General features: G+C 37.3%; 1 protein-coding gene across 1 annotated transcript in view; it reads right to left on the minus strand.

The window, feature by feature from the left end:
* The window catches only part of Megf8 (multiple EGF like domains 8), a 619502-nt gene that overhangs the window by 140516 nt on the left and 451257 nt on the right, over positions 1-27729 (minus strand). The window contains exon 27 of the mRNA XM_090390015.1: positions 16991-17205. Coding sequence (XP_090246141.1) covers positions 16991-17205 — 215 coding nt within the window. The remainder of the gene's footprint in view (positions 1-16990; positions 17206-27729) is intronic.

Raw genomic sequence — 27729 nt, forward strand, 5'->3', positions numbered from 1 at the left:
GATGTAGAAAACAATCATCCAATAAATCCACAAAAGCCCTGCTAGTGTGTGAGTAACCAGCCCCCAAATTCCAGTCAATATCTGGGAAATTAAAATCTCCCATTATAAGACTCTCTGATTTACTGGCCCACTCTATTTCCCTGTACAGTTCCTTATTATACACATCAGAGTCATTAGGCCTATAGCACACTCCTACTCTCAATTTTGATCTCCCAATGCTTATGTCACACCAAACTGACTCAACACTGCACTATCCGGCGATGTCGACTGGCTTCACTTCCTTGGTTTTTATGTGTTTCTTAACTAATAGCATAACCCCTCCCCCCTTCCTATCCTGTCTATCCTTTCTGTAGACGTTGTACTCCCCAAATTGCAGTTCTGCATCCCTTATATCTGTGTGACACGTCTCTGATATCCCAACAATATCTGCCTTTGATGTTTTGAGCAATACCTCAAATTCATCAAATTTATTTACTAAACGCCTAGCATTGGTGTACACGCAAGTATACCTGCACCTGTTTCTATTCTTAGCTACCCTAACACAACCCATGTGTTTACTTGTACCGCAATGGCTCCCAGCAGTCTCTGAAATACCATGCATCTTGTTTTCCAGGCTTCTGCTCATTCTAATAGAAGCAGTGTAAGAATCTCTTTCACCTCTGCCAGTGGCTACTGTCAATCTATTGGTCTTTGTCTCCCCCCAAGCTAGCAGTTTTCCGACCCACCTAACACTGCCTCGATAGCATCAGCAAATATTCTTGCACCCTTTCTATTTAAGTTGCTGTTTCCCATATGTAGTACTTTACATTTTTCTATGTTAAACTTCATTTGCCACCTCTCAGCCCATCCGCTCAACCTTTCCAGATCCTGTTGCAGTAGCATAGTGTCAGTAGTGTCCTTGACAACCCTGCCAACCTTCGTATTGTCTGCAAACTTGGACATTAAGCTTGATATACCATCATCAATATCACTTATAAATACAGAAAACAATAATGGACCCAATACTGAACCCTGAGGGACTCCACTAATAACATTAGTCCAAGATGAGCAGTGTCCATTGATTACCACTCTCTGTCTTCTCCCCCTCAACAACCCCTTTATCCATAGCAGCAATTTGCCTCCAATGCCTCACTGCTCCAATTTGTGTAGCAGTCTTCCATGTGCAACAGTATCAAAAGCCTTTCTAAGATCCAAGTATATAATATCAAAGTTATTCCCTGCTCCAGTTCTTTTGTGACTGCATCATAATATCCAATCAAGTTGGTCAGGCAAGACTTCCCCTTAACAAAACCATGCTGTGTCTGAGCTATAACTGAAGTCTTGTCTAAATGATCCTGCAGTGCTTCTTTAACCAGTGCCTCCATTAATTTTCCTGGAACAGAAGTTAAGCTCACAGGTCTATAATTACTTGTGTCACCCTTTGATCCTCCTTTGTGAATTGATGTCACATTTGCACATCTCCAGTCCATGGGTACTTCCCCTGAGTCCAAGGAAGCTCTCATAATTATGGCTAAGGGTTTGCTTACTTCCTTTGCTGCCTCCTTTAATATAACTGGATAGATCCCATCCACCTCAGGTGCCTTTCTTGTATTTATCTTCAACAATTTCTCCTCCACTTTACTCTCAGTTATTACAAGATTCTCTAGCTTACTGCCAGAGTTGAATACACCTCTGGCATTCCCCTCGCTGAATAACTCCTCATGTGTGAATGTAGATGCAAAATATTCATTTAGTTTGTTAGCTACCTGAGCAGGATCATCAACAGTTGACCCATCGATATCAAGTGGACCAATCTGATTCATCCCCTTCCTTCTAGAGTTTACATAAGTAAAGAACACTTTTCTGTTTTTCTTTGCATCCCTTGCCAAAGATTTCTCGTAATCTGCCTTCGCCTGCCTAACCTCCTTTGTAACTTGGTTACAGATAAACTTGTATTTATCATAGGCTTCTGTGTCACGTGTTAATTTGTATGTATCCCATGCATTTTTCTTCTCTGCCATATGTCTCATTAGTTCATCTGACATCCACTTAGGCCTAAACCTTGAACAATATTTCTTAGTTGGTATGTAAAGCCTAGTAGCTTCCAAGACAAGTTCTTTGAATGCTTCCCATTTTGAATTTGCTGTTGGTAACATCATCAGTTGGTCCCACTGTATAGAATTTAAATACTGCCTCAGTCCATCGCAATCGCCTTTACGAAAGCAATAACCCTTCCCTTTACCCCTAATGGTAGTTACCTCTTTGAGTAAATCGCACTTCAGCACACTGTGATCACTGCCACCTAGTGGTTCATTTACCTGCAGATTCTTAATGCATGAAGAATCACTACTGATAATCAAATCAAGAGTATTTTATTTCCTTGGCTGAAGTGATAACCGAACCATCTGGTTTGGATAGAGGTGGGAGCAGAGGTGGGCAAAAGTTGCGGCCAATATCTCTGGCAAGAGACCAGAATGATCGGCTACCATTAGGGCAAGAAGCAAGTTTTCTACTCTTAGCCTGTTCAAACTCTAGTTTGGACTGATTAATAACTGCTTTTCAATTGTTGCGAGCTTTGGTGTAGGCAGAAAGTGAAACCGAAAAATTAGAAACAAGGCAATTAGGATATGCAACATTCTACTCTTGAACAGCCTTAACACATTTATTGGAAAACAAAGGTTTAGATAAAGGACAAGATTTTAAAGTGGAGTGTGGGATAAAGGATTCCATTCCTGCAAGAATAATTTCACTGACACGATCTGAGCAAACGTTGACATTAGAAGTTTTACTTAAAACAGTAATCCGAACAAGGAAAAGAAGAAAAGAAATCTCGCAGGTCATCCCATCTTGCATTCTTGTAATACCAAACAACACAAGGTTGCGAATAGCCATGAGATAAAGGCTCCATTGGAGAAGTGAAAAACACCAAGTTGTGATCTGTAGTGCCTAAAGTACCTCTCACTTCAACCGTGTACTTAGAAGGGTTGTTTGTGAGAAAAAGATCAAGCGATCAAATGATTAGGATTGTCCGGTATTCTTGTAGGTAAATGAACAATCTGTGCAAGGTCATTAGTAATTGCAAAAGCCTCAGCATCTCGACCAGCTGGGTCGGTGTAACTAGAAAACGGAAGCCAGCTGGAGTTGTGAACATTAAAATCACCAAGGAAAATTATCTCACTGTTAGGAAAGTTGGACTGGAGAAAGTCAAAGAGCTCCAAGTGATTAGTGGAGTTGGGAGAACGGTAGAGACAACAGATGAATTTGACACAATGAGGTAGAGAGATTATAAGCCAGAGAAGATCAAAGAGAGGAGATTCCAAATTACCAAGTCTCTGACAGGGAATATCAGAACGGACATATGCACAAGTACCACCTTTGAGGCGAAAGGAATCATACAGCAAATAATTTGGGCATCTGAGATGAGCAGTATTTGAATCAACCGATAACTGAGATTCTGTCAGAAAAAGTACATGCGGTTTGGCAGACTGCAGGTGGAAATGGACATCGTTGAGATTAGAATTGAGACCACGTATATTTGTGAAATGAATTAGGAAGTGCTTGGGAGGTTTAGATCTTTTCGCAGATAAGCTTGCTCTATTAGTTTGACAATTCATGGTGTATTCAATGGTAAGAAAAAGTGGGGTGGCACATGTTGTATGAAGTAATGAAATTTTTGGATATGGCGTACACATGGTAAGAATATACCCAGATCCTTGACATAACGTGGCCTCGACAATGCTCCCCGCATACACACTACTCGGACTCCCTCTAGTCACTATCTGGCAAAGTAGAGGTAGCAAGATTATACACTAGCTGATCCAGAAGCCTCCTAGAGTTACCAATAGGTTCGGTCCGGTGTACTAACTAGCGGCCGACCTGCGAACACTGTTTTAAACCTGTACCCTCGAAATGTAAGGAATATTGGGTCTCGCCACGATGTTCATCATAACCTCAAAAGTCATCAGTCATACTGCATTATGGAAGAGATAAGGAAGGGTTTACCGGAACTTAGCTCTAGAGACTAAACATGGGTTCCACCACTTCAAGCCTCCAATAAGCAAAGTGGTGGTATTGCACCGGTTGATGAGAGTCATCTACTACCTAGTACTGCCTGGTAACATAGATGGGGCAGCATTCCTCCGTATGGTGTGGGAACCACACCTTACGTTGGTTCACACCATGTACTTGTGCATGAAGGTTATACCCAGGATTACTAACAGTCCCACCATTGTGAAGGTGCAAGCAGAGGATTTGGCTGTCACAGACCATCCAGACTTTGGCGAAATTGGGTCCACTTGACTTGAGTGTCACTTGAATTGATGAGGTTGGTTGTGGTTGGAAATAAATTCCAGGCTTTAATTTTTGCTTTCTTTGCTTTTGTGCATTCCTCATTCCACCAGTAATGATAATGCTTGCAACCAGCGGAATTTGATAAAGGTATCATGTCCTTGGCCACTTTTATGAGATGTGACGTGAAGTAATCTATTACATTATCAATATTCTGGGACTGGATTTTTTTCTTATCAAGAGATGTTGATGATTGAAATTTTTGTCCAGTTTGCACGAACATATTTCCATTTCCTGTAGAGTTTCTTTAAAGGAGTCTTTGATATTAAAAAATTTCATATGATTGGAAAGTGGTCATGCCCATAGGATCATTTAGTACATACCACTCTATGGTGGGAACCAGTATTGGAGAACAAATTGAGAGATCTATTTTTGAAGTGTGTCCAGTTGGCAGCTGTATATGAGTGTGTGTGCACCAGTATTGAGTATAGTGAGGTTTTGTGATTCTAGAAAGCTTTCAATGAGTCGACCATGTCTGTCTAGTTTAGGATCGCACCATAAGGGGGTGGTGCCCGTTAAAATCCCCTAATATACAGAGAGGTGGAGGTATCTGTATGAAGAGATCTTCAAGATCTTTTAAACAGTAAGTATGGTTTGGTGGTAGGTATATTGAGACAAGTGTTATTGAAATATGGAGAGTTATATGAACAGCAACAGCTTCTATTTCAGTTTGAAGTGGAATATGTTTAATTGGGATCTTTGAATTTATCAGGATTGCTACACCACCATGGGCAGCATTTGCTGTTTTATGATCTCTCTGATAAAGGCAATAGTTCTTTATCGAAGGAGAAATTTGCGAGGTTAGGTAAGTTTCCTGAAGACAAAGGGCAACTGGAGAATATCGAATAATTATATCATGGATATCATCTGTGTTGCAACAAAAGCTTCTGCATTTCCACTGTAAAATACAAGGCATTATTTGTGTTTAATTGATGGAGCTGTATCTGACTGCTTTTTGAAGGTTACTGGCTTATGATGTTCCAATGTAGGTTTATCTTTTTTGGAGAAAACTGGCCAACCAGTGTCCATGGTTGTGTCCTGAATATTTTTCACTACATTTGGGTTTGAACTATGAGATATGGTATCTATCACTGGAATAGGAGATGCCACTGGTATTGTCAGAGGAGTATTATTTGCCTGGTCAGAGAACTTGGATTGTTGCTTAGAAAGAACATTTCCTAATCAGAAATTGATTTGTTAGTGGGAACTGTTACATCAGTTTGAGTGGAGACTGTTTGATACTTTTTTACAGCATTGGCATAGTTCATATTTTTGGTTATAATAGGTGCAACTACTTTTCTCGCTTCTTGGTAACTGACTTTGTTCTCAATCTTGTATTTTACTATTTTTTTCTCGGTTTTCCACTTTTCACATGTCTTAGAATATGCAGGATGGTCACCTTTGCAATTTGGGCTGGTCATTTTTGTAGCTGTACAGTTACTTTGTATGTGATCTGAGGATCCACAATTGGGGCAGACTCCTTTGCATACAGTTTGTGAGTGGCCATACCTTTGGCATTTATAACATCTTAAAGGGCAGATGTGGCAAAGTAAATAACCTGCTTTTACAAAGGAGGGTAAGTTGAGTGTACTGAAGGTGAGAATAATATTTATGGTAGGTATAAGTTGATTATCTTTTTAATCATTATTCGTCTTGCTTCAATTACGTGTTGTCCCTGCAGCTCTTGGGTTATTTCTTCCTCAGTGACGTTTAATAGGTCCCAAATGGGTATCACACCCTTAGATGAATTTAGGGTTGTGTGAGGAGATATTTTAACTGGAATGTCAGCAAAGCTTGTAAGTTGTAACAGCTTCTCAGAATGTCTGTGGTTTGTGGTTTCTACTAGCAAGTCTCCTGATTGCAGTCTGTTCGCCATCTTAGGAGATCCTGCAATACCCTCCAGATGTTTTTTATGATAAAGGGAGACTATTTATTCATGGGCTGACTAGTAAGTGAGTGGATGATTAAGAACGATGGGCAAGATTGCTCCATCCAATCAGTCTTTTGTCTCTTTGGATTATTGTTCTCAATATCTTGATGGTCTGTGTTTGCCATGTTTGCTCCTTTTAGCCCTTGGCAAGAGGACTTATCTGCCAAGGTTTCTGGCCCCGCCATGGGGAGGCAGGAGCAGTGCCGCTAGGAGGTCAAGCAGTTAAAACATTAATTGGTTAGTGACTTAGAAATATGGATAAAGAAAGAAAGGTGGATTTCCTTTCTGTGTTCTAACTTGTGGCTTTTCAAGTATAGAACAGTTTTAAAAATAAGACTTTAGAGAAATGTTAGAACTGAAACAGAGAAATGTTAGAACTCTAATCGCCTCTGAAGAGCACTTTATGAATCCCACAAATATCGCTTGGCCTCGAAATATGCTTGGCACCCAGGGCCTGCCTCTACTAATGTTAATGTACAAAGTATTACCTACCAAACCTATAAAATAGTTATAGCAATCAACTAAATATAAAGTAAATCAGGATTCCATATCTAATAAGCCAAAATAAATTTCACAAGCTAGGCCATCCTTTCCAGAGAAGAGCAATGAGATTGTGTGGGGAGAAACTGGGTGCTCTTACCAGGAAAGGCTTTAGTTTTGCAAATTGCAGTGTGTGGAGACTAGGCATCTGCAAGGGGATCTCTGATTGAAATGGGCTTCTCAAACAATAAAAATTATTCGTGCCTTGAATAGACTGAGTAAGCTCAATCTTTCCCTTTCTCAGACTATACATGAGGAGGCAAATTCAAACTGAAGAAGGATGGTTGACTGTTGGAACGAACTCCCAATGTGGTGTTGTTGAGGTGGGTAGTAGAATAAATTTAAGGGAAAACTAGATAAAACTGTTAGAAGGGAGGGACAGGTGAAATGGGATGTATTTTCTTGCATCATTTGCCAACCACTACTATTACTAATAATAATATGATACTGCAACATTCTAAATTACTGTCTCACAAAACAATGGCATTTGTAAACTTTTTCCTTCCAGTTTTTTAGATATGTTTGTTAATGCATGAGGCATAACAAACTGTTTCATTGGGACTGTTTATCTGCATGTAAGAAGCTGACTCCCAGTAAATGGACTTTCACAAAATTGAATCTTTTAGAAAGATTTGTTGAGCCAATCCAAATTTTTAAAAAATTGAACCAACCAAAAATTGTCAATCTGTTTTTTAAATAAAATTTTGAGTTCCCTATATATAAAAAATTCAAGTATGTTTTAGATGGCTCAGCATTATTTGATAAGAAAAATTCAGACTGAAGTCAATATTCAGCATTTTAGTCCATTGGGGGGGGGGGCAAGGTTCAATCCTGTAGCACCCTCCAGAAAACTGCAATAACAGCAGCCCCAATCCATTTAAAAATTTTAGGAATTTCATGTCAATAGAATAATCCATATCTCCTCTGCAACCTGTAAGGAACTGCTACACAAACTCTAAACCATGGCTGCTCATCATATAAACATCATCCAGTGATGTTTTGGTAAACATTTCTTGAGTATATTACAGGAATTTTTAATCCTCGAGGTATTTTATGGGATAACTAAACCTGCCTTAAATGTAATGCAATGCACATATTACCTAATTCATTTTTATTTCAAGTCTGAAGGAGGAGTTTTAGTTGGAAGTCTGAACAACAGTAGTTCAGACTTCCAGCATAACTCAGCATTATTGGGCTTTTGAAGGAATGAACACAAATACATAATATTTTTTAATGGATCTTTTTTTAGCATCTGTGGAATACCCTAACTAAACTCCTCCTTTCTGATATTACTCTCTATGGTCAATTTGCAGAGAGTTTACTCAACCATTTTAATCAACATCTTCCATAATTAAATTTCAATTTGAAAATCGAATCTCCAGTTTCCATAAACTTTCTTAATTTGGTGCTTATTTGCATAAATAATGCAACTTACTCCAAAATTTACACTTCACATCTATCATCCTTTGATATGACAGATGTGATATGATAATAGCTTAATGGTATTATTCAATCAGAATGGGAGTATTCACCCTTCAAACACCTATTACTAAGTAAATAAGTTCGCTTAACCAATAGGCAAACAAGCTCTCAATCAACAGACAAACACTAGTCTCACCCTAAACCTGAACAAGGTTGCTCAAATAATCTTTAGCATGAAGACTGTTTGTTTTTTTTGCAGATTTTTTTGGCACACTGGCATCTGTGGACACTGCACCAGCACGAAGACAAAAAATTGACATCACCATCAACCCCAAATGGGCATCCCATTCAAAGGGTATGAGAAAGAGCATAAGGAAAGAGAAAGAGCATAAGGATCTAGGCACAGTGCAGGACAACAAAAATTATCTTTCCACTCACCTTGCAGACAAAAAAAAAAAAATTCTTGGAGCATTGCAGTATGTTTTATATAAAAGCTAATAGGGACATAGAATCCAATCTTGTGATACACTATGTGGTGAAATGAGTGTTCCCAGTGGTCCTATATGCCTTCCCTATCTGAACCTCTGCTTCAGCTATTAAGCTTGGGGAATTCCTGTCTGTTGGCCTGAGGTGTTAATAAAAGAAAAAAAAAAAAACCCCACTCTTCCCCTCTAATAATTTGTCTAGTTTCTTCTTAAATTTATTCAAACTACCCGCTTTCACAGAACCAGATGGATTTGATTGTTCCAACAATCAAATACCTGCTGGCTGAAAGCAAATTTCTGCACATGAATCCTCAATTTAAATTTATGTCCTTTCATGTGTTGACTGAGCAAGAGAAAGGATACCATCATTTAGCTTACTCAATCTAGTCAAAGCCATAAGCTCTGCAATAAGATAACCTAATTTCCAGATTGAAATATGCAGAAATGAAGCCTTTCTTGGTAAGAGAGCCCTTCTATTCCCTATAAGTTATTTGTCATGGCATGAACTCTGCTATGAGTGGGCAGTGTCCCACAGGGATGCATCCATGTTCACATGGACCAGCAACCCTAATCTTTATGGGCTTTATTCACAAAGCCAGAATTTTACAACTCTGGTTGCAGGAATATGAGAGTAAATTCAACCTACTGCAGTAGCCTCTCCATTCACTAAATCCCAATTTAATTGGGCAGGTGAGTTGAGGTGGTAAGGTTGTTGTTGTTTGGTTTTTAGGAGCATTAGCAACTAAGGCCATATTGCTCCGGGGATATGCGGTAGTCATTCCCTGACTTTTCCGCATCCTCCGTATTTGGTAGTCACGGGATCAAACCCCGGTCTAATCAAGAAGCGTGTGCTACGCACTGCTGCTCCTGACCACCTGGCTACGGAGGCGCTCCAGGTGGTGAGGTGGATCCATTGTTTGGAGCATAGATCTGCAACCACACACATACTTAGTTCAATTTTGTACCTGTGCACTTTGTTCCTCACAGTTCACAAGTACAATCTCGTTAATGACTTGATGAAATTTTATAGGCTTCTATCACAACATTGAGTTTTTAGTCCAGCAAGCCAAAGGAAGAATTTGTGCAAATTATAGACAAAATATACTGATTTCTCAACCTTATTTTCTTTGGTACTTAACAACAGACTTGGCCTGGTAACAGGCAAATGGCTGGAAACAATTTTCAGATAACTGGTGGCATCGATATATTCTCCACTGGTATCAAGGAATCCAAGGTTTATTCACACAATTACACCAACACAGCCTGCAGTTGACCTTGCCAAGATGGATTCATGCTACTTTTGGCATATTCTGGTCCTCCCATCAGCATGAAACAGCAGGAACTAGGAGCCATGCAATGTTCTTCCTATCCATCACCGCCACTGTTGATATCCCTGAACCCACTGTAATTATCTTGTTTTTTTGCTGACAGCAGTGGAACCCATTTATACATCAGCTATGATAATCCATCTGTGACAACAGATGGTGTAGTCTTGTCAGCTTCCATCAGTCTCTAGCATCAATGACTTGTTTCTTACCAGACTGTATGTTATTGGATCAATCTTGATTGTCTTTTGCAGAAAACAACTTCTTTCATACAACTGTCTGCAAAAATGCTGCAGGGTTGTAGTTTCCAAGATATACCCATACCAGTATGTCTGCAATAATCAGTCACTTACATCTCTCTCTCTCACACACACACCCCCACACCTGCTTTACATTGCATGATACAAACATGTGATGCAGTTAATGAAGAGGCATTCTATTTCACGAAGAGTATAGGCATACCTAATGGTTAGTCGTATTCCAGCATATTTTCCTGTCTGTGTCACTCATGGTACACATGCCACTGCTATATGAAATGATTCAAATCTTGATCTTGCCCTGGTGTGGAGGGACGACTGAACCTTCCATCAACATTTCAAACTGTAAGGCTAAGTCATATGGTACCTTTTGGGCCATGAGGGGGCTTGTGAGATGTTGTCATGCTTATGCTATTATCCTATATGTCCAGAGGTGTGTTACACCTATTTCACTTTATGCCTGTCACAGCAGTGCCAATATGTACATGAAGTTTCATCTAAAGACTGAATACTGGATTCACTGTTAGTTTAATAGAGCTGCATGTAAACCCTTCACTATTTCACATACTTTCTCCAGTTGAACGTGATTTCATAGAAGTAGCTGTTGTTGTTGTTGTTATTTGGTTTTTAGGAGCATTAGCAACTAAGGCCATATTGCTCTGGGGATATGTGGTGGTCATTCCCTGATCTTTTCCGCATCCTCCATATTTGGTGGTCATGGGCTCGAACCCCGGTCTAATTAAGAAGCGTGTGATACGCACTGCTGCTCCTGCCCACCTGGCTACAGAGGTGCCCATGGAAGTAGCAGGTGATTACTAAAATTTTTCTCATTGCACAAATCATCATAAAGAGGACACAACCCCAGATGCCAATCGGGCTAGCCAGGTGGGTAAATTACCTGCCTGGCAACCCAAAGGTCATAGGTTCAAATCCTGCCTCAGGCTTGGATTAGAGTAAAACGCAAAAACTTTGGGAGGTGCATTATGGCCACAGAAGCCGATGCACCAACTACGCTAACAAAAAAAAAAAAAAAAAAAAAACAACCCCCAGATACCTTTCACCTTGTTTCCTTCCCAAGCCATGGAGTTGGACATGCCATGAATAGCTTACCTCTTACACCTTTTCAAGCAACTTGAAAGGGTGTTTCCATGCAACTCCCTTGAGATATTTAATACCTTACCTCAGAAATTGAGGCTACAATGTCTTGTAGTTACAAGTCTTATTTGGAAAGCATTCTGTCCAAGACTTTTCTATCCCTATTGTTTCTGCTTTTCAATTAATACCTGACCACTCCTGATAGGTGTGGTCCAGTACTGATTGAACAGCACAAACATGGTTCATAGCACTGACAACAGTCTTCCATATGGGCATCTAATTCAACTATTCTTCCAAAAAAATCCAAACATTTGCCTCAACTAGTCAACATCCATTCTCTGTCTAATTACAAATTCTCAGAACTAACTTTTCCTCTTTCTCATTTATCCTTTCTACTTTTGTTCTTTGGAACAATCCTCCTTGACATATATTTCTTGAAAATTACAATCTACAGAAATTCTAATGTAAACAAGATCTTCTGATTTCTTGGCCTTCAATCCATGCATGGAACTAAAGAATCGATAGTACCATGAATGGTACTATAGATTCTTAACAACTTTCATTTCATTTCATTTCATAATCATTGAAAGATAAATAGAGAAATAGCATGAGATGCTGAAAAAAGCTGGAATGATTGATCTATGACAGTTCCAGCCCTTCAAATTCAAGCTGAATGCTCCATTCAGTATCTGTTAAGAAATTATGCTTAACTGTTAAAGCATTACCTAGTGAATGAGTGTAAACCAACATACAGACAATTCACGAACTTAAAAATCCAACTGAATTTATTTTACTTTAAACAAAACAAAATCTAAATGTCACTTAATATAGTGTATTTTATTTATAAATATTGTATATTTTTATGCTAAGATGATTTAGAATTGTGTAACCTTTAAATAGCCATATTTTGTCAACGGAATGACTAATCCAAATAAAAAGTTATCCATTTTAAAGCTAAAATAAAAAAATCAAGTTTTAATAAGTTTTTATTATGTTGCATATTAACAGGTTATCACTACGGACGGAGAATAATCAACTAACATTTGAAGAAAGGAAGTGCAGTCTGAATTAGTACCAGAAGTATGAAAACATAAGAGGTTCAGCATTGCATGTGAACATCAATATGGAACAAAGGCATCAACACATCTAAAGATAATTTACTTCAGTGATAAGTTTGTGGTCCACAATACAGTCCATTCCGGTTATTTGGGACACATCAGGACTAATGCATTTTGGCCCGATTTAGCGGCTGCCCCAATTATCAGAAGTTCCACGTAAATAGTTAAAAATACAAGGTTCCCCCCTCTTTACAATTGGTTCACTGTACAATCAAATCACGTTACGATGGAGTCACCATCGTAACGTGATTTGATAGGTAGCATAGTAAAGTACCATTCACTATACGATGTGCAGTAAGCGCTGGTCATTGTGATCATGTTTGTGAATTGAATTTTCATTTTATTAAACAGTGATTCTAATTAGCGAAAATAGGAGGAATATTATCCACAGGCTATAAAAGCAAAGATATATTAAGCACAAATTTACCCTTTATTACCTTACCAATTAAAAAATTAAATGATACCTGAAAATCGGAAGAATATACGTGATAATCAGAATAATTAATACGTACTGTAATAAGTACATACGAACTAGTTGACATTTCTGTTCACTCACATTTGTGGGTGGGGTTAAAATTTAAAACAGTAAAAAGATAAGCAATCAATAACAAAGAATACGGCACACACAAATTGCAAGTAACACGATACGTACAAGTGAGAACGGAGTAACGAGTTACAAAGCTTTAAAAATAAGAATGAAGAGAATTATTCTGAAAATTAATTTTTTTATATGATTGAAGATTTCATGGAAGTGTAAACACATTTCACCATAATAACCCACAGAATTCCAGCTGTCGGTATTATCGCAAATTCAGTAAGATCGAGTTTACTGTTCGTTTATGATAGATTTCACTAACAGAAAAGCCCAATAAACAGGTGACTGCTAATTGTTTTTATTGTTTTATGGTTGTGACCTCCAGAATTTCAACTGAACCACGCGGTACCGTTGAAGACAATCGTAGGGTAATCTCCAGTGCTGCGGTCTCCTGCCCCGATTAAATGGCATGCTGTCCCAATTAAGCGAAGTAAACCCTGGCTATTTTCTCGATTGGTTTCTGTTTTTTAAGATTTGCCCCAAATAAAAGGTTGCCCCGATTAACCAGTGGCCCAAATAACCGGAATCCAATGTATTAATAAAGAGAAGCCATGGAAATGAAAGAACAAGATGCACTGAAAACATCTAAGCCATTAGAAATGCATATGACCAGCCATCAAAGAAGTCAACAAGACAGTGACTCAGAACTGCATTTGAGACAACTGAGAATTATTGAGAATCTTAGAGGAAACAAAGTTCACATCTTTCATAAGCTATTGGATGTGATTCAGGAAGATGATTCTGATTCATGTGCACAATTTCATAAGAGATACTAACAGAAGAACAGTGAAACTGGCAATTTTGAAGATATAATCATATGGTCAAATTAAGCAATATTCAAATTAAATGGTTACTCAAATCATCACAAGTGTGTTTACTGAACCAACAACAATCCTCACCTCACTCTACAGAAAGATGCTAACATGCCAATGATCAGTGTGGGGTGGAAAGGGCTCTTCTCTCATGGAATAATTGGACATTATAGATTCAATGATACTGTTAATGGGCAGAGTTATCTTGGATTAGTATTAGTAGTGGAAAATGACATAAGAAAAGAAGCTTATACATAATCAGCTAAACACAACAACAACAACTAAAAAAAAAAACCCAACTAACTTTTCTTTTCCATATCACCTGTTCATGCCTTTTAAAACTTTGTGTAATTCTTCCTTGAATTTATTCAAACTACCTGCAAATTTCCAATTTGCAGAACTGAAGCCTTTCCTTGTAAGAGCTCATTTTGTTTCCCTTACTAATATTGTTACTTTTCTCTGCACCTATTCTGACAGATCCACATCCTTCGACAAATGAGGCTTTTAGACCTGCATGCAGTATTCAAGATGTGGTCTTACCATTGTCTTTTATAACAGGATAATCACCACCTTATCCCTATTGTGAAAATTCCCATATATATCACTGACAAAACTCAACGAACTGTCCTGTCAGTCTGCCTACACTGCTCAGAAAAATTCATATCTGACTCCACAATTATCCCCAGATTCTTTTATATTCTCCACTACCCTGAGTGCAATTGGTATGTTATTCTGGGATTACTGCTACTAATATGAAGTACCTTGCATTTGACGATGTTAAACTTAAATTGTCATTTCTCAGACCATTTGCCTAATCTTCCTAGATCGCATTGCAGCAGCATACCTTGATTACTGCCATTAACCACCTTGTCAACCTTTGTATCATCTACAAACTTAGATATAAGCCTAATATGCCTTCATCAATGTCATTAATAAATAATGAAAACAACACTGGACACAGCACTGAACCTTGGGGTACTCCACTAATAACATTAGTCCGAGAAAAGCTGTGCCCATTGATAAACAATCTGTCTTCTCCAAATCAACTATCCTTATATCCATAGCAGTATATCCCTTAATGCCACACTGCTCCAATATGTACAGCAGTCTATTATGTGGTACAGTATTAAAAGATTTTCTGATATGCATATGATGTGAAAATTATTTTTTTGCATCCAGTTCTTTGTTACTGCATCATAGTATCCAATCAGATTGGTCAGACTAGGGCCCTTAAAAAATCCATGCTGTGACTGCAGTATAACTGCATTCCTATCTAGATGATCCTGAATTACTTTTTTAACCAGTCACTCTGTTATTTTCCCTAGAACAGAAGTCAACTAACAGGTCTATAATTACTCATGTGATCCATTGGTCACCCTTTGTGAATTGGGGATACATTCACACATCTCCAGCCCATAGAGACCTCCTCTGAATCCAAGGATGCTCTTATAATTATGGTTAAAAGTTTGCTTACCTCTTTTGCTGCTTCTTTTAACATAACTGAAAAGATCCCATCCATTCCAGGTGCCTTTTTCATATTTAGCTTCAACAGTTTCACTTTCTTCTCAGTTTTCACAAAATCATTCAGCTCCCTATTAAAATTTGACATACTTGTGGTATCCACATCCCTAAAAAAAAAAATTGTGAAAGCGAAAGTAGATGCAAAATACCTTAATAAAATCACTGGATACATTAATATCCAGTGAACTAATGTAATTTGTCTCCTTCTTTCTAGTGTTTACATATGTAAAGAAGAAGTGCTCAGATTAAGAACCTGAGGGGGCATCGATTCAAATTGAGGAAGGCCAGTTGTAGAACAGATGTGCAGAAATTTGCCTTTAGCCAGCAGGTAGTTGGTTGCTTGAACAGACTTCCATCTCTTGTTGTGGAAGTTGATAGCTTAAATAAATTTAAGGCTGAGCTGGACAGGCATTTGGAGTGAATGGATGGGTGAAATGGGAGGGGTTTTTTTGGATGATGCTGCATAAACTTGCTTTCTTGCATCATTTGCCTCAACTAATGCTACTCTTATTTACAAAAATGCTAAAGTTTTTGCCAGAACTGTTTTGTAATATGCTTTAGCAAACAGCAAAATAAGATTTGTACAACTATATATGCAAAAGCAGCTGGACTGGACTGGACTGTGTAGAATATCTCCTGTGGTAGCCAAGACATTGCAAACTGCTTGTTTGTAGGAAGAAAATTCAAGTTTTGGGACATACTTGGATTTTCATCCAGCCCATGGCCAAGTTAATAAGTCTTGTCTAAGTCTTATTAACTTGGCCATGGTGTTCGGGGGGATATTAATTTTATTGTCTAGAGATATTAAAGACTGTACTTCATTTATGGCCTAATTTGTAACCTACTACAAAAATAATCACATCCTTCTGTGAAGCCAATCTACTTCCCAAATGCAAAATATTAATATAGCTAATTTCAGTGGCTATTCACCTTTTTTACATCTTTAAAGAGTTATTATTCAAGACCTAGATCAGTAAACTGAGGATAAATTACATGTTGGTTTCACTAAGAACATACTGACCAGTTGTGTGATGCAAAAGATGTTTGCTTTATTAGACCAGCAAAGCCTTTATTAAACATCAGTGGTCCGCTCATGATGTTCCTGATGATATTCAAAAGACTACTTTCTGTGGTACTGTACCATTTTCTCACAATCCCCCTCCCCAATAATTAGTGGAAAAATCTGTTTTATTGAAAACATTCCACATTTCTTTTAACCTGTGAGGTGTGCTCCTGTTGATAGGGCACCAACTCATCTGTTAAATCACATTAACCACTAATAACTTATGCCTGCTGAAAAATGCAGCTAGCTCTGCCTAATACTGAATGCTGCTTGCATTTGTGTGCCATTCCTTTACAAGTGCTGTCACAATGTCGGCAGTAGAGGAATATTCATATTTTAATGATGGTAAGCATTCAAAGGTTAAGATAATATGGTGATTAATACATTACTACACACACACACACACACACACACACACACACACACACACACACACACACACACACACACACACACACACACACACACACACACACACACACACACAAATATATATCTTACCTGATGTAGTGTCTCGCTCCAGCGGCACTCATGCCAGCCACCTTCCCCTCCAACACTTTCCAGGCAGCTGGTACAATTTTTATACTGACTACAACGAGATGGGCAAGTTAATGGAGGCATTGATTCTACAGGAAAAGAGGATGCATCCTGAATCATTTTTCTAACACACGTCCAGTCAAATATAGGTTTTACATTTAAAGTATGTCCCCATTCACCTAGACAGTTTTATTAAAATAGCATTAGCTCAGGTAATTAGTAAAACCTCTTTAGATTATATGTGCTAAGCAATGAAGAAAAATTAATCATTGCAATATATAAATATTTGCAAAATACTTTTTTTCATCCTACATCAATAGAAACAATTATTTTTGTGTGACAGTTAATATAATGATTAGTTACTTACTAATACTGCTTACATTTTATTATGTGAGAAATCCAATATGATATTGGTAACTGCCTGCTGGGTGGGTGAAAAAGTATAACATTAGCATGGCAATGGCAGACTTCCTCCATCATTCAATTATACTTGGAATAAAGGCATGAAATAATTGAAAATTGTGCACTAAGTAATGTTATCTTCATATTGATATTTTTTAAGAATTTAATGTAAAATATAAAATATTTTATAAATTTCTAAAAGTTTAACTGTTATTCACACTTGTACATAACAGTGAATAATATAAATAAAATTTATGCAAAAATAAATGCAAAAATGAAAAACTTATAATTATTACTATATAAAAGGATTGCATATTTGTAAAAATATACACACTGTACAAAAGAAATATTGGTGCAATGCATATTGTTTACTGATTGTAAATGTTTAAATATATTTTTAAAATTTTCAAACTGATTTTACAGTAGGTTTTGATCTTGCATATCCTGAGTTGGGCATGCAAGATCCTTTGGACCTGTTAACTCTTAGGCTCTTTACACTGTTCAATCACCTTATCTGTGCAACTGAAACTCAACTTGTTTAAAAAAAGTGTATTCTTTAACTTCTCTATAAGAGGAGCTATAAGACTGAAGGAATCTTTGTTAATTGTCAAACAAACAAGAAAATTGCTGGATCATATATAAAACACATCAGTGTAACAAATAGTAAAGCACCATTTTATAAACAGGCTGGAAAAGCAGAAAACAAGTAGTCTTTCATGAAACAGTTTCATGAAAACTTTTTTTTTTTGAAATTGTGATAGATATGTAGAGTTTGTTCCTTACATAAAAAAAATTATCTAAGGAGCAAGGAAATGATGCCAGCAGTGGTGATGATGGATCACAAATTAGCAACACATATGACACACCCGATATCCTTTCTGATGAGGTAGAACATGCACTGAAGAAAATGAAGAATCAGAAACCTCCGGGTGAAGATGAAGTCGCTGTAGAGTTGTTAAAATTGGGAGGAAGAGACATAACACAGAAACTGGCAAGACTCTTCATAAAATACATTAGGAAAGGTATAACACCTAAGGAGTGGAATAATGCAATCATAATTTTGCTGCATAAGAACAGTGAACATAAGAAAGGAGATAAATCAGAAATTGAAAAGTATAGACCAATTGGCTTGTTGTCCCATATCTACAAGTTGTTCACAAGGGTCATTACTATAACACATTAGAAAGAATACTTGATGAGAATCAACCAAAATAGCAAGCTGGCTTTAGGACAGTATTCTCAACTATGGATCACCATGTAATATCGCAGCTAATGGAGTAAACAAATGAATATAAAACAACATTATGCCTGGCATTTGTGGAATATGAAAAGGCATTTGACTCCATACAGCATAAAGCTATGTTTCGGGCAATGGAAAAACAAGGCATAGATACCCCATACATTATGATTTTGAAGAAAATATATGAGAATGCTTTTATTAGGCTAGACAAAGACAGTAGCAAATTTAAAATTTGCTATTGTCTTTGACACAATATCTCCGAAGTTGTTTACTGCTGCCCTTCAGGAAGCTTTCAGAAGATTAGACTAGTCGCAGAAAGGAGTCAATGTGAATGGAGAGTATATAAATCATTTATGATTGCAGATGACAGATGAAAATGCAGATGACAATGTGACAATGCAGATGCAGGTGACAATGTGATCATAAGCCATGATCCCAAAAATTAGAGGAACATCTTAATCAGTTATGCAGAGTTAGTAAGGATGAACAAGTATGCTACAGAAAGGTAGTATACTATCATTGCAGGAGTAGTAATTGAAAAGGTGGATTCATATACTTATTTGGGACAAGTTGTTAGCTGTAATAATGATAAATGGCTGGAAGTCAAGAGAAGGATAAATTTTGGATGGATAGCATTCAGAAAATATAGTCACATACTGAGGAGCAAATATTCCAATTTGTCTGAAATGTAAAATAATGAACCAATGTATACTCCCCACCACGACTTATGGAAGTGAAACTTGGGTACTCACCAAAAGAATGGAAGATACTTCTAGCTGAAAACTACACAGTGAAGAATGGAATGAATTATATTAGGAATTAGACTGTTAGATAAGAAGAGAAACACATGGATTAGGCAGCAAATGCAAATAAAGGACATTCTTATCAAAACTAAAGAACTGAAATGGACTTGGCCAGGACACATAGCTTGAAGATATGATGAGACATGGACTAATAAAATAACAGAATGGTACCCAAGAGGATCTAAAAGAAAACCTGGAACACAACAATGGAGATGGACAGGTGAAATTCAGAGGTTCGTGGGTAGTAAATGGATGGCCACTGCACAAAGCAGAAGAAACTTGAAAGTTGTTGGAGAGGCATTCATCCTGCAGTGGACTGAAAATGGCTGATGATGATGATGTAGAGTTCTACTAAAGCAAGTATTGCAACTTTCACGGTTTACAGCAAAAACACAAAAAACTAGTTTTTGGGCTTCTCTGCAAGGAAATGATGCCAGCAGTGTGGATGATCACAAATTAGCAACACATATGACGCACCCGATATCCTTTCTGATGAGGTAGAATATGCACTGAAGAAAATGAAGAATCAGAAACCCCCGGGTGAAGATGAAGTCGCTGTAGCCTTCTGTGCAGCCTTCTATGTTTAAAATGTAGGTAGTTTGCATTATTTATTTGTTTTGTGTTTGTAGCAGTCACTCTTTTTGTATGTGCAAAGATGGATTTGTATTTCATGTCTTATTTGAAGACTTATTTGAAGGTAATGAATGCAATTTCTTGAAGAACTTTGGCATTGTATCAACCACAATTTTGACACAGAAACAGGAAACAAACTTTGCATTCACCTTACATTAGCTGTAAAAAACACAAAAAACATAATTTATAACATTGTTTTTTTTAAATAACTTCTTGGATGTGTATTTTATCTAATAAAAAAAACATGAAGAAATATTATCTACTGCCACTACTGATATAGTAGTGACTGATATACATCATCAATTTTTTGGCGGTTAATAGTGGGAATCACACTGAAACACTTTGAAACCACTTTATATTGTGCGCAGTTTTCCATAAAAAAAAAGGTACTGGAAGTATTGATTTTTGAAATCCACATTGTGATAACATCTTTTTTTGACGTGGTTGGATTAATAATCAGTTTTATAGGAAAATTATCTATTGATGGCTTCATTATAAACTTATAATGAAGTAGTGCCAAACAAAAATTGGGACTCTTTGTTATATAAATGATCAAGTCTGTTAACAGTAAGAAAATTAGAAATTATTGTAATCAAATTATTACAGTGTAAAAATGTTAATTATTATACTGAGAGAGTTGTAAATAGCTACACACTACCTCACTGCCAACACACTGAATGATAAAAACAGTCTGAAGGGGTGCAATGATATTTGCTGATACTAACACTGAGTCAGTGTTAAGTGGTTTTGAAAACTGCTATGTTTTTATGGGGTACACAAACACAGATTAATAGATTAGCAGTAGTCCCGGGCAGATGTGAAAGTGATTCTTCTTGCAGTGCTTCTAATAGACATGTAGCAGCCTAAAAAAAAAGGTGTCAGAGATTACAAGATCTCTTAAGGATCCTTATGGGACAAGAAAATACATGGGATGTGTTAGGGTTACTAAGATAAAAAACAGGTGCATACATACTTTCTTGTAGACAAGCCATTTCCAACCAGTGGACCAATCCAGCGGCCGATCTTTGGCACTTTCAGAGCAAATCTCATAGCACAGCTCCATCTCTATTACTTTTTATTGAACCAAGTGAGAACTATCGAATGTGAGTTTTATCTCCAGCCACTTCAAGCAACACTAATGCCTGTACATCCAGTCCCTCATGTTTATATCCTATACAGATTTTTGGAGGTTGGCTAAAAACATGATCAGGGCTGAGTTCGAGAGATGTTTGAACAATTTCATAAAACAGAAAAAATCTTATTTGTGGTAAATCTATTTTTAGTTGCAGATATAAATGATTTGCCAGTTGATTTTGAGGAATTGCTATGTGTAAAAAGAGAAGAAATCAAATGGAGGCTATTTCCTTACAAAATGGCATTCAATTAAAATCAAGAAGCAGGGGACAGTGATTTTTGGACTTCTGTTTATCAGATATTGTTTACAGAACTGCCAGTGCATATACACAATATTTTGTTCATAGTAGTGAACTGCAACTGTAGTGTAAAGGCATCGATTTAATTGTATCTCATATTGTGACTACCTTCACAATAAGTTACCATGATATTGCACTACCTCAAACAAGTAACGGTTCACCAATGGAGAAGACTATTGTTACTTATTCTCGGAGGATACCAACTACCCAGATGATACTGTCTCAAGGCTTATTGGCCTATCCTCGGTGGGTGGGTAAGTATAGTGTTGCAATCATGCCAACCCAGTTGTGAAGTAAAAAAGTAAAGTGCAGCCATTATCAACCCACTGCAGGATGGAAGCCTCCTCAACAATTCATGCTGAGGGAAATGGACCATAATCTGCCACGCTGGTCCAGTGCGGGTTGGCAGATCGACCATATTCAGCAATCAGGGGCTTGAACCCCGGTCTACTCAAAGAGCGTGTGCTACTGCACTCCCGCTCCTGCCCACTCGGCTACGGAGGCCGTTGTTGTGAAGTATAATGACACAATATGAGAGATGCCAAATGGTGTACATAGTAATAGTCTTAGAAAAATAAATGCACAAGGTGTAACAAACTCTCTCTCTCTTTCTATGTACCATGTCTGTTAAGGACGTTGGTGATCATGGTCTTCCATAGCTCTCGATCTTTTGCTGTTCTTAGCAGGTCTAGACTTTGTACACTCATTCAATTGGTCAGACTACTATTAGTAGTCTGACCAATTGGATGAGTGTACAAAGTTGTCTTCCTCAGCTTCGCTTTCCATTCACCTTGCCTGTCATGATGATCTCCTCCAAACCTTCTTTAATCATGATGTGCCCAAAAAATTTCAGCTGCTTTTCTCTTATGTTCCTCAGTAATGATCTTTGCATTCCTGCTCTTTGTAGTACCTCTACATTTGTGGTATGTTCAGTCCAGGATATTCTGAGCATCCGTCTATAAAACCATATTTCTGTCGCCTCCAAACGCTTTGCCATTTCTTGGGAGATTGTCCACCATTCACTACCACACGTAAGGACAGGTATAACATAACAGTTCAAAATTCTGTTTTTCGTTTTCAATGACAATTTCCTATTTTTTAGTATGTTGCCCAGTTTCTGAAATGTGGCCTTGGCCATACCAATCCATCTTTTGATTTCATTATCTGATCATTCATCTTGTGTAACCCAACTCCCTAGATAATTGTATTTCTCTACTTGTCTTATTTGTTGTTCCATATTTTCGGTATGCATTTGGACAAAATTTTTTTTTCCTGAAAACTATGCACTCTGTTTTTTTAATGTTTATTGTTAAGCCTTTCCTTTTACCTTGTTCCACTACTTTGTCTAGAAGTTCCTGTAGTTCTTCTGTCTCAGCAATGAGAGCGATATCGTCTGCATATCTGATTTTGTTTACATTCTGTCCGCCAAATGCAAATCCTCCAATTCCATGTGTCCCTCTCATAATTTCTTCGCTGTAGAGGTTGAATAGGTCCAGAGAGCAAACACAGCCCTGTCTTACTCCCCTCAGATTTCTTATGTTCTCATCCCTGTCTTTTCCAATTCTCAGGCTGGCTGTTTGTTCCCAGTATAAGTTCCTGAGTATCCTTATCTTTCCCATCTATGTCTAAACAATGTAGAATGTTGAAGAGTTCTTCATGTTTCACCCTGTCGAATGCCTTCGTATGATCAATGAAACACATAAACAGGTCTCTCTGCATTTCAATAGCCCTCTCCGACATTATCCTTATCATGAAGATAGCATTTCTTGTTCCAGTATTTTGCATAAATACACATTGTTCTTCTCCTATCTCTGGCCTTATTTTATTCCTTATCCTCATCAATATTATTCTTAGAAGAATTTTAGTAATATTACTCATTAAGCTAATGGTGCGATGTAGTTCACAATCAGTAGCCCCTGGTTTCTTTGGTAGAGCTAGGAATATGGACTTACTAAGATCCTCTGGTATCAACTCCACTCTCATATATCTCATTTAACACCTCTGTTATTATTGCAATGCCAAAATCATCCAAAGCCCTTATCATTTCTCTCACAATGGCGTCTGGCTTATTACTTTTCAATCGGGATACAGCTACCCTGACTTCTGATTTCAGTATTACCGGATCTTTCAGGGTCCTATGGCTTGTTGGTTTTTCCCCACATTCGTCCTGAAAGAGTTCTTCGACATATTCTGTCCATCTGTTCATAATTTGCTTTTTTCCATGCTTACTGTTCCGTCCTTCACTTTTACACAGCCCGACGCTGGACAGATCTTATATCCCATCAACTCCTTGATCTTCCTGTACACTGTAGCTGGCTCTGAGTGTTCATATTTTTCAATCTCTTGGCATTGCTCATTTAACCATGCTTCTATTGCCTTCTTGCATTCCCTCTTAATTTCCTTGTCCATCTTCTGATATTCTTTGCTGCGTCTTGGAAAAATCTGTTGCCTTTGCCTCATCAAGCTCAGGATTTTGCTCGTCATCCACTGATTTTTACTTTTCCTTTCTTTCTTTCTTTGGAATGATCTCACATGCTGTGTTGGTCAAGGCTTCCTTCAGTGTTGCCATTTGCTGTTTCCTTCATTCGCAAGTATCTTATACTTGCCTCTGACCGCCTCTGCATATGCATTCCTGATGCCATCATCTTTCTGCAATAGATCAAATTGAAAATATTCCGTTCTTGTGCTTTGTTTCAGTTTTTTCAGCTTGACCAGGAGTTTTGCTACTACTGGTACATGGTCGCTTCTGCAATCCGCTCCTGGGTATGTCTTTGCCTGAAGGATGGCATTCCTAAAGCGTTTATTTATAGTGATATAGTCTATTTGATTTCTTACATTGTCTCCCGGTCTTTTCCATGTCCAGGTGCACCTTGGATGTTCTTTAAACCAAGTGTTGGTAATCACTTGTTGATTTATCTTGCACCACTGTGCCCAGATTTCGCCTCTTTCATTTTTAATTTTCCAATTCATATCTTCCTATCACGTCTCCATCTGGCTCACTTCTTACTTTTGCATTTAAGTCTCCCATTATGATTATGATTTCCTGAGATTTGCATTGTTTCCTTGCTGTTTCCAGCTGCTCATAAAACTTTCTAGTTCCGCTTCAGTCCTCTCTGCTGTTAGAGCATACACCTGAATGATGGCCATATCAAAATGTTTTCCTTTGAGTTTGACCAGCAGTATTCTGTCCAATAAAGCCCACCAACCTAGCACGCTCTCAGACGTTGCCGTATCATAACTAACGTATCGTAACAAACTACAAATTTGAAATTCACTACAGAACTGCCAGCGTATATACATAATATTTTGTTTGTAACAGTGAACTACAATAGCAGTATAAAGGTATTGATTTAATTGTATCTCATATTGTGACTACCTTCACGAGTTACCATGATATTGCACTACCTCAAATATACCCGTAGTTCACTACTATGAACATAATATTGTATGTATACACTGGCAGTTTGAAATGGGATAGCTAACCTATCCCATTTTGCTCTAACATTATCAACTGTTGTTGGTAATTTAGGGTGCTGGTAGCTAATGCACCATAAAGTTTATATGCAAACAACAGCAGCAAGCTATAGCATCAATTTGGTGTCAGGGGTACAATCCACCTCATTTGTACATCCCCTCTAACAATGTGTCTACTCGTTCCTTAAATTTATCTACTCTGGCACCTTGTAAACAAATGGATTTTTTTTAAATTCCAAACACAAAAGTTAAGCAGACCTAAAGTACTTAGCACTGTGTATGGATTGAAAGTTGAGAAGACATAAGAAGATACTTGTGGATATCAGACTTGAATTTCTGTAGACTGTAATTTTCAGGAAATATATGAGAAGGAAAGTTGTTCCAGAAAACAGAAGTTGAAGAGATAAACAAGGAAGAAGTAAAGTTGGTACTGTGAATTTGAAATTCGGGAGTAAATGAAAGTTGAATGGTTGTGGCACGTGTTCTGACTGGTGTGGAAGAGAGTGGAGGAATTACAGATACCAATTCAGAAGAATAGTACCCATGGAACTATCTAAAAATAAAGGCATGCAGCACATCTATGAGACAGGTTGGAGAGACATCAGCAAAACTGTGGATAGGATTTCCAGTAAGTGGAAGAAGGCCATTAATTATTATTAGCCATATGGTGCAAGGAAACCTGAGGCGTATGCTGACCAGCCAAAAAAAATTCCTGAGTTACCCTGAGAGAGAGAGAGAGAGAGAGAGAGAGAGAGAGAGAGAGGGAGGGAGGGAGGGAGGGGGGGGGAATCACCAAGAAAGAGAAAATGATGATATTCAGCTCAGGACCCTGGGTGTGCCAAGCCCATACTCACCAGATGTGAGCACCTGGAGAGAGAAATAACCAAACTGAATTTTGCCTTACAAAGTAACCAAGGTAAAAGTGGATAGGTAGTTAAATAGGAATAATGAGTGATTAGGGATTTTTTTTTTTGGTGGTAGATAGAGAATAAGTCTACTTCCTTGTAACATTTAACCATTATAATGTTAACATCATCCATAAGAGGAGTTGTGAATTTCATTTGAATTTTTCCATGTACGAAATAGATGAATTAGAATATAGTGGTCTCTTGATTAAAAATATTTTGATTTATTTATGGTGCCCCTCTCATAAATGACTATATTTAATTAATAGTGCTGGTACAAAATATATTCAGGTATCATTTTCAGCCAAGTAAAGCACTCATAAGCTATATGGTAATTTTTTGGCCACTGAAAGCACTCTAAGTCATGCATTTGTTTTCAGTCAATTATAGCATTCTAAAGTCACAAAGCTGCATTTATTGGTGATTGGAGTCCATCTCTTATTGCATTCCACCATTTAAGTGCAAATATTTCTGTGGGTTTTGTATTTGTAAATGATGCAACTATCCATCACATCAGTACATCCCCTCTAACAATTTGTTTGCTCTTTTCTTAAATTTATTCAAACCACCCATTTCCACAATACCAAATGGAAGTTTATTCTAACAATCAATTACTTTCTGGTTGAAAGCAAATTTTCACACATCTATCCTGCAAACATTCTTTTTCAATTTAAATTTATGTCTCCTCGAGTGTGCTGTCTGAGAAGGACCATCATTTTTCATAATTTTGTTGTGATCATCATACTAAAACGGAGACATGTAAACCAAATTTGTGTGATTTTACTAAATTGCATCAGGTCATCATCCCAAAAATTAATGTGAGAGAAAAAAAAGAAAGAAAAGCAGGAATTTCTATGTAAACAAAGTAAGAAATTATTGAAAGATATGAAAACAGAGTTTAAAGTAACTGTACTTGTAAGTTAATATAGCTTCACGCAATCCACTATTTTGACAATTCATTAAATAAAAAAAAATAAATAAAAGTGAAGGATGCACTACCATAGTTTTCAAAAGGGAGGGAATTAATTGTAGAAATGGAAGATAAATCTATGGGTGCTCAATCAATTTATTTCTTATTAGTGAATATAGCTATTTATTCACTATTTTCAAATACTGTGTATTATAAAGTATATATTTTCTTTGAAAAAGTACTGTTTCTCGTTTATAATCATTTTCATGAACCAATTACGATTAATAATTGATAGACCACTGTACACACTTTATCCATACATAAAATGGAAGAATTGGAAGATGCACTTTCTCTGCATCTAGAGGAAACATTTATTCATAGTGCATGAAAGCAACTAAAACCAGTAGACAAGCAAACACATGTGATTGATGATTTTACTTCTGATTGCTTTACTGATTTATCTCATTTCATGGCTTAAAATGCCATGAAAGTGTTAAATTAACACTTTCATGGCATTTTAAAGTTTCCCTCAAACTCTTCACTTTTGAAAACAGTACCCAAAAAGATATCAGCACAACAAAGCCTCCTTAATTTGGACGTTTTATAATTTGGATTGTCAACTGTCTTCTTTCTTAATATATGCAAACAAGAATTTAATGATACAATTTCCAACTTCCTGTTGGCTTATGTAAATATCAAAATTGTACTGTATTTGTACAATTTGTACTGGTACTGTAAACAATGCAATATTTAACTATAAAAAAGAACACTTTCATAGAAATTAATAGAACCTGCATTATTATACCCATACTTTTGAAGTGAGACTGGTACTGGCATTAAACTAAGCTAGCAAACCAGCTGACTCGTTGTCTGCATTCTTATGTCAATGAGAAATGTTTGCTC

The sequence above is a fragment of the Mastigoproctus giganteus genome, chromosome 2, assembly GCF_048544385.1.
Source record: "Mastigoproctus giganteus isolate SK-2022 chromosome 2, ASM4854438v1, whole genome shotgun sequence".
Classification (NCBI taxonomy): domain Eukaryota; kingdom Metazoa; phylum Arthropoda; class Arachnida; order Uropygi; family Thelyphonidae; genus Mastigoproctus; species Mastigoproctus giganteus.